Raw genomic sequence first — 8,553 nt, forward strand, 5'->3', positions numbered from 1 at the left:
GTAACGAAAAATTATTTCAAATGACAAAACTACTAAAAATATTTACACATAATAGCAAAATTTCACGGTTTATCTGTGATAAACTGCGATAGACTACTATCTGTGTCAGTAGTCTATCACTATCTATCACGGTCTATCATAGATAGATTATGATATTTTGCTATCATTTAGATAGACTGTGATTTTGCGATCATTTGTAAATATTTTGATTGATTTAATCTAGCTTTTATACAAGAAAGAATAACTATAGAAATGATGAAGATTAGATTAAAAACCACAAAATAGACAAATGAGCATGAAATATAATATACATTTGTAACTAAGATCATATTCTAACTAATTTCATGAGGCCTCAAAAGCCTTTCCGAGGCAGCCATGCTTTGAACTAAGATCATATTCTCACTTATCTTGAGTGAGAAATAGTTGCGACGCATTCTAAGTTATGACGATCGAGTAGGTTTGACACATAATTAGGTGGAATTACAGATGAGTTGATCCATTTTGTTGCAGATTCACAAAAAGTTGCACAAACTGCAAAGAATTGCATAAAATTATATACAGCTCAACAAGGTTTACGTTTATAAGATAGAATCATAAAGCATAATGAAATGAATGTATAGGCTTGAACATACCAGGATCAAACAGCAGTGGCATTTTTCTATTGAATTATATAAAGCTCTTGTTTGGCTATGAAGTAACGACCGATGAGGTTGCTTGGTTCGATGATGAACTGCTCCCGGAAGGATCCCATTTTCTTACTCTCCATGTCAATGGAGAGATCCTTAAAATTTGGCAGTCCCTCTACTTGTACACCCTCTCCACATATGAGGAACTGGTTCCCGAGGATGAAGGATCCTGACACCCTTATGGCAACTCCATCCCGACCGTGAGCTCGACATTGGAGTTTTTCAACAACGTGAACTAGTTTTTCAAGAGGCCAGTCTCCTGCTAATGTACTTCGAATATCTGATAGTTTGGCAAAGATGTCATCTGGACCAGAAAATTGCTTCCCTGAAAAACTGAAAATAAAAGAAGTATGGATTTTTAGTAAAAACATCTTTAAAGCTAGAGATAAAATGTATTTTAACCAAAGGCAACATTGTTAGCAAGGACTCGAGAAATTTGAGGGAAACCTCCTAGAATTTTAGGGTTGAGCATCAGAATGTTGGCGGCTGACGAAACATAGAGTCCTACGGTTTCATATTTACCAAAAACATATGATCCGTAGAACTTAAATGAAAACCATAGTTATCTCCTAGATTTGGCAATGAGGCATCTATTGTCTCCCAAACATACACTCTTTAAATCGATGTAGAAAAATCAAGATCTTTCTAATCGAAACTTGTTGATGGATCGATGAATTCAAACTGTCTCTAACAAACAAATCTCGTATTTTAAAACTCAGTTTGCTAACTCGATTTGGAACCCTTTTCCGTGGTCGTTTGGGATCTTCTTTCTTTCTTGTCAATTCTATGTGGTATTTGGCTTGGGAGAAATGTAAAATTCTCAGAAGTAACGAGACATCTTGTGAAGTGGAGTGGATATGTTAGAACTCTTTAGTTTATAGGGAAGTTTGGTAATATTATCATTTAGGTCTCTTTCTTTTGGAATAAAATCCGCTCCTTTGTAGTTGAGGTTGGACCTTCTGGAGATTATTATTATTCTTGTACACCCCTTCCTTTGTATGTGTTTCATTGTTCTCAATGAAATTTTTACTTCTAATTAAAAAAAAAAAAAAAAAACCAGAAAATGATGGAAAACATAATCCAACTACACACTACCTTAAAGTTGAGCTTTCATGGTACAAAGCTTTTGTATGGTGCCAGAATTCATCAGATCCATCAAAAAGCAAGTAATAATGAATTGTCAACATCTGGTAAGAAAAAGAAAAAGCAAGAGTAAAAAATGTCAGCATCCACTTTTACCCAGCAAAAGTAACATTGGTGTTTAAGACATAAGACTTCAGATTCTCGTAAGAATATATTTAACTATTTCACCAGCACAGCTCCATGATATCCATACTAGAAGAATCCATGGGACTATTTAAAAACTGCATATGAAAATTATTTTCTGTTTTAGATTGGAAAAAACTTCTATAATATATAAATGCTAAGAAGTCTTCAGAATAGAAAAATAGTAAATGGGAAACCATATTTAGTTATTCTCAGGTATTTCATTTTCTGTTTAATATTTAATCTTTGATGTATATAGGTTAACAGTTCTTTTAAGTATTAAGTGATTTAAAAATATTATGAAATCAGACCGTACGCTGGCCGACTCTTAGAATAATGTACATAATTTTGTAAAGGAAACATTGTTTCATGGTTATAGATTATGAATAAAAATATTATATACTTACATCTGCCACGTCCTTCATCCTCTGTATTGGATCAAACACATTCTGGACAAATGCTGCCAAGTCTATTTGTTCATCCTCATATTTTTTGATAAATGGGTGGGAAAGCAGCTGCAATCAGAGAAGTATATGCAAACATTATCCATCTTGAATCAGTGTGTCACCTACCTCAAGATATAAAAGGTTTTTAAATAGCAATAAAAGAAATCTATAAAAAGTTTAATCTGGTTCTGATTATGATTTTAGTAATCCAAAATCGCAACTTTTCATCGGCTGCTTGATAAATGCCTAACTTAGTAAAACAGTTCTCAAGGACCTCCAGATTAATTAAGCTTGTAGCGGCCTTGGATCAAGCTGGGGTTTTACCAAATTTTTTTTACCAACATTTAGTTTGCCAACAAATGCGAGTACATGTCAAAACAGTATCAATTTAATCTATTCAATATATTATGATCATGGACAATTTTCCTAACACGAGCTCAAATAGTAGCATGCCTACTATATTCCTTTCTACTATAAGTATTCGAGCTAGTTTGCGTCCACCTAGATTAATCTCACATGACAACCACTAAACTTTAGAACATTTAGCTGTAAGAAAACTCATAGGATTTTAACCCAAACTATTTCCTTTCATCTCAGGCATGTGGACACTGAGATAACCCACATCTCCCTTTTGTTTTTATTAACTTGCCTCCCGGATCGGGAAAGAACTACTTGGCCAATCCAAAATTCACATGGGTTCTAAGCATGAAGATTATCACATGAATATTAATATAATCGGGAAAGAACTAACATGGCAAGAGTCTGAACTCAGTATTTTGCACACATATCATGTTAAATTACCAGTAGCTCAAAAACTTAAGTCGATAATAGAGTAATTTAATCGTTTCAATATTTTCTCAACATTTTAATCTTCCAAACAAGGAACTTTCCTCTGGAAACCATCATTGATGCATGCATGATCAACAACTAAAAAGACCTAAGTTTTAATTTGCATAGACTTACCTGGTCTGCTGTTGGCCTAGCATCTGCTTCTTTCTGCAAGCAGGCATCGACAAACGAGCAAAACTCTGGCGAAAACTTCTGTTTTGATGGTGATGGAGACGGGTCATCCAAAATCTATCATATGCAACATTACATAAGTTAAAAGTTGATCTGGTCATGAAAGTACACCGAACAGATAAGGTCCAACATTTGGAAAAATGTAATAAGTAAATGTTAGTGTAATTCACATTGAGAGGGAAAAGTAGCATATCATTTGATCATTAGCTCATACCTGCAACATAAGGTTCACTAGACCTTCAGTAGCTGAATATGGAAATTCACCAGTACCACACTCAAAGAGTGCAAGCCCAAGGCTCCAAATGTCAGCTGGATAAGAATAGCTCTCGTTTCGAATTCTCTCTGGTGACATGTATGTGACAGTTCCAACGAAAGTAGCACACTGTTATCACATCCAAAACCGAGTTAACAAAAACTTCTCTCCGCCATCCTCAATTCAATGGTCCACAACATCAAAGGAAATGGTAAGAATGCTAACTATTAAAAAAACTAACCATTGCCATTGAATTCTCTAAGCCGGCACTTATGCCAAAATCCGTAATCTTTGCTTCACCCTTTAGATTTACAAGTAAATTAGCTGGCTTTATATCTCTGTGAACCAAATGTCTCACTCCATGCAGGTAACTTAGACCCTTAAAAATAGAATGAAATGGTACCAATTAGTTAATAGAACAAGCATGACAGTATTGAGAAATATATCCCAGCATTTTGGAGATAACAAATGAGAAAAGGAAAAGAAAATCTTACTTGAAGAAGTTTCTGAAACATAGACGAAAGGACAGGCTCGGGTATACATTTTTTCAAACGCAGGACATCTGCCAACGACCCTCCATCCATGTACTCTAAAGCGATGCTTATTTGACCAGAATCAGGGGTATAAAATGCTCCATGAAACTCCACAAGACCCTCAGAACAGGGCGCTTCGCATAGTGTCCTTATCTCAGTGAGGAGCTGCTGTCTTTTCTCCTAAAATGCAAGAAAATTGAAAAACATAAAAAAAAAAAAAAGAAGATTAATATGGAAGACTGCCAATTTGTTTGAGGTTTGTTTACATTATAAGATTAGATTACAATACTATTCACTGGAAACTAAACAAAGACGTACAGTTAAGCATATGAATTGGCTTAACCAAATCCACTATGGATTAGCATAGTTAGTCAAACAGAAAGTTGTAATGTTGTATACTCATATGATCTTTAAAGTAGCTTAAAATATCAACATCCTACTAATTTTGTAACATAAATGTTGATTAAGGTACATAGGGTAGCCCCACATGACAATCATAAAATATATTCCTTGTAAGATTATGAGTTTCAACTATGCTGCCTTCTGGACCACAGACATTCTCTCTTTAACCAAGAATATGTTCTGCATCTCAAAGATGACATATTCAACACATCAGATTACATCATGATTACACGTCATTGCTAAAAAAACATCAACAAGCAAAGATACAGTGAGAATGCCAAATCACAAACCTTCTCAAAGATATTAATCTTCTTTAATGCCATGATTCGATGAGCAGGAATGTGGATAGCTCTCTGAACAACACTGCTAGCACCACTACCAATGGCTCCAAATATCCTCATTTCACGGGAAGCACATCGATATGTCCTCTCACTACTTCCTAAATCATCGGCAAGCCAAGACGTGCATTTTTGTAACCCTAACTCATTAAAATTGTAAACCCCATATGATCGGCTCAGCAAATTAACAGTCCCATTGTCTGGAAACTTCAGAAACAACAAGAAAAGTTCTCAACAATTAGTGTTAATAATTTTTTTCTACTAATTAACAATTCATTTAATTAACGCAAACTATCAATATTAATCGGAAAGAAAAAAAAAAAAAAAGACAATATGTGAGTTTGAACATAAGAGCTACTATGATATTATTGTTAAATCACCCAACTCAAAATTAATTCATATGCTTAACAGTTAGGAAGAAAAACCATTCAAATTACACACAATCGGAAAAAACCCCCTTTCTAAAATTTAAATTGTGATTAGGTTACCGTATAAGAATCAGAAGGGTCCACAGGGAAGTCCATAGAAAACCCTTTTTCAGCATCAAACAATGGAGTAAGTTTCTTCTTGAGTTCCTCAAGACCCGCCATTTTCGAACAATTTCTACACTATTTCACAGTATGATCAACACGGTTTCAAGCTCAAGAGTGACTGAATGTAGGAGATTAAACAAAAACGAGCAATGTAGTGAATGTACAACATAACAGACAATTCTATGAGAATTGAAAACAGTAAAATTAACGAAAAAAACGCGATCGAATCACTTACCCACAATCGAAAAACCTCTTCAAAATTCCCAAAATCGCTTTTCTCCGAAAAATTTGGTGGCTAAGATTCGAGCATGCCCCACTGCGCGCCGAATCGAGAAATTCGGGTTGCTGGTTTGCTTTGGCATTGGCCAATAAGATATTACCACGTTGAATGAAGCCAATGTCGGTCTGAAAAGCTTCGTTATTGGTTACTTGAAAAACGACGTCGTGGAGTTGGAGCTAACACTAATTTTACGATCCTCGTTTCTTAACGGTGACGGAACGTGGATTCTCATATGGGATTTACGACTTTGACTAATCGGTCGTTTTTCTTTCATTCGCCCCTTTTTAACATAGAAAAAAAATTTAAAAAAAGCCGTTCTTTTGAGAGAAAAAAAAAAAAAAAAATATGATCATGTGGCAATTATTTACTTGACAACACTCTAGGTTGCACACAGAACACCTGAGTATTTTTCTTTCAATGTGATGCTATTTGAAAGAAGTAGTTTTAGTTATACTTTGCTTGATTGGATATATATTTATATAATTGGAAAAATATCCATTTACACTCCAAGCTTTGAGATTTACCGATTTAAGCCTGTATTAACAATTGTATCCATTAACACCCTTTCAAACTTACTTTGAAAAATATCTTACGAAACATATAATAGTTTCAATTAAACTTCTAAAGTGTTATGTGAATCAATTTAATACCATTTATTAAGATTACATTTGAAAATTGTTCATTGGTTCAATTTCATGCATATGTAGATTTCTTCAAATGATGGATTAATAAACTGGACAGTTAGAATTGATGCATGAATAATTTTTAGAGGAAATCTTAACGAGAATCTGAATTGATTCCTTAGGAAAGTTTTGTCACACCCTTACCAGATTACACTCTTAACCTAGAAAGTGATGTGAAGATACTAAACATCACCTCCCTTGGCAACATTTAACATCCAACTCTCTCACTCAACCTGTATTTAAACCGGAATAGTTTCTCAATGTTCTTTCATCATATTTAATTTTCATTTAACATATTGATTACACGACATTCATAAACACACTTCATAATCGGAATAGTTTCTCAATGTTCTTTCTGAAGGAACTCTTATACATGAGTACCTATGAGCGGAAGCGAATCTTTCTAATTCACTATGATAGAATTTTCATATATACATTCAAACATATAGATATGCATTACTAACGTTAAATTACCGGTATGCTTTAAAAGATAAAAATAAAAGACCGAGAGAACGTACCAGTTGAAGACTCCTATTTACAAATGTTGGTCTCATCGTGAACGAACTCCTTTCGCTCTTTCTTGTCCAACAACACCATTGTCGTCTACACGAACAGTAGGCAATGGGGATGACACCACCATTCGAAGCCCTTAGTATTCTTGGAGTGAGAATCCAAAAGGCAGGCTTTAATGGAATTGGTAGAGGGGAGGAGGAAAGACTATCGTGTACTATGATCAAGCAAGTGAGAGAATAGCAAGACTATTGTATAGTCGAATACTTGATCGTTTAGTGTGGGGTACACGATCGTGTAGTAAAAGCTAAGCGATTGTCTATAGAAAGGTAAGCGATTGTTTAGTTATGCTCAGATGCTAAGCGATTGTCTAGTAAATGGTAAGTGATCGTTTAGGAAATCGCAGGCGATCGTTTAGAAAAGCGCGGGTGTGCGATCGTTTAGTAAGCGGGCGCTATCGTATAGGCTCTCAACACTAAGCGATAGAAGATTTTCACACCGTGGGCGATTATGCGTCTCTCGTGCAAAATGAAAACAATTTTCATTTTATTCTTTAGTTACTAAAACTGAATTCAACTTCCCACTTACGCACGAAATCGGAGAAAACGCCAACCAATTATCTTATAACCAACTAATTAATAAATTAAAAAATGTAATCATATTATATTCATAACCTATAGTTTGATATCATATATCAACTATAGTGTTTTCTCCTCTACTTGACATAAATCATATTTATATCCAATTTCCTCCAAAATAATGTATTTCATACATTTAGTCAATCATATCATATATAATTAACCAGTTCAATTATATCATATATAATCAAACTCTCTCTTGTCAATTTGAACATTTCAAATTGACCCAAAAACCGATTCTCAACTTGTATCCAAGCTACCAAGGGGACCTTATGGACCTATGGCTCGAAGCTCCAACGGTACATAGCTGACTAAAATCTTTAGCCACGAGATTCACCATCCGTTAACTGCCAGGAATTTCACTAAAGACTGACAGCTCTTCTTACCATAGATATATTTCTGTATCCATCGGATATAACCAATCATGAGTACGATAACTCTTCACAGATGCTCATAAGTACAGCTGGGCCAATTTACCGTTTTATCCCTGTAGTTACATCTCACTCCTTAGATACCATTGATCCCTCTAATGAACAAATCAACATAGTCCAACTATGTGTAAACACCTTTCGGGCCAAGAGAAGGTGTGTGGCGCCACATCATTCAAGCCCTGGAATTAGCCCTTAAGGGAGCAATCTATTTACTTACCACTGCTTCGAGGAAGAAGTGAATTTCATCTTGTGTAGCTGAGTTTCCAGCTCCCAAATTAGACGAACTCCAAAGTGGTAGGTTTGAGTCGGCAAACTGGTCACTCGCACCCATGCAAATCAAAGGACCACCTTCAATAGCAGGAGTCTCAACTCACCCAGGATTGAGGTCATGTTACCTATGGTCATCCTAGTGAAGTGAAGTCTCTGTCATGAACGGTGTTATATAATGAGACGTTAACACTTTGTGGTCAGGTCTTATACAAACTCTTTGTATAGGATGTCTTCGCTCGCATGTCCCCTACACGAATGATCAGG

At 35.3% G+C, this 8,553-nt stretch overlaps 1 protein-coding gene across 3 annotated transcripts; it reads right to left on the reverse strand.

Moving 5' to 3' along the window:
- Positions 1 to 241: 241 nt before the first annotated feature.
- Positions 242 to 5,868, reverse strand: LOC120089829 (mitogen-activated protein kinase kinase 3). Of its 3 annotated transcripts, none has more exons than XM_039047234.1 (11): positions 5,713 to 5,868; positions 5,433 to 5,547; positions 4,897 to 5,151; positions 4,166 to 4,384; positions 3,913 to 4,050; positions 3,633 to 3,800; positions 3,362 to 3,475; positions 2,360 to 2,467; positions 1,782 to 1,873; positions 633 to 1,019; positions 242 to 531 (listed from the first exon to the last, which is right to left on the reverse strand). In XM_039047234.1, the coding sequence occupies exons 2-10, from the start codon at positions 5,532 to 5,534 to the stop codon at positions 659 to 661; spliced, it is 1,557 nt and encodes a 518-aa protein (XP_038903162.1). In that variant the 5' UTR covers positions 5,535 to 5,547; positions 5,713 to 5,868; the 3' UTR covers positions 242 to 531; positions 633 to 658. The 3 variants fall into 3 exon arrangements, with proteins under 3 accessions (XP_038903162.1, XP_038903163.1, XP_038903161.1); XM_039047235.1 differs by having other exon boundaries at positions 5,433 to 5,552; positions 5,713 to 5,866; XM_039047233.1 differs by having other exon boundaries at positions 5,433 to 5,595; positions 5,713 to 5,835.
- Between the last annotated feature and the right edge of the window lie 2,685 nt (positions 5,869 to 8,553).

Source organism: Benincasa hispida, chromosome 11 (genome assembly GCF_009727055.1).
Source record: "Benincasa hispida cultivar B227 chromosome 11, ASM972705v1, whole genome shotgun sequence".
Lineage (NCBI taxonomy): Eukaryota > Viridiplantae > Streptophyta > Magnoliopsida > Cucurbitales > Cucurbitaceae > Benincasa > Benincasa hispida.

Excerpts from the sequence above, each read along its gene's own strand:
- LOC120089829 (XM_039047234.1), bottom strand. The coding sequence starts at position 5,534 with ATGGCGGGTCTTGAGGAACTCAAGAAGAAACTTACTCCATTGTTTGAT. Across the intron at positions 4,385-4,896 it reads AGATTAATATCTTTGAGAAG|GAGAAAAGACAGCAGCTCCT; the intron begins GTTTGTGATTTG and ends CTTGCATTTTAG. Across the intron at positions 1,020-1,781 it reads CATGAAAGCTCAACTTTAAG|TTTTTCAGGGAAGCAATTTT; the intron begins GTAGTGTGTAGT and ends TTTTATTTTCAG.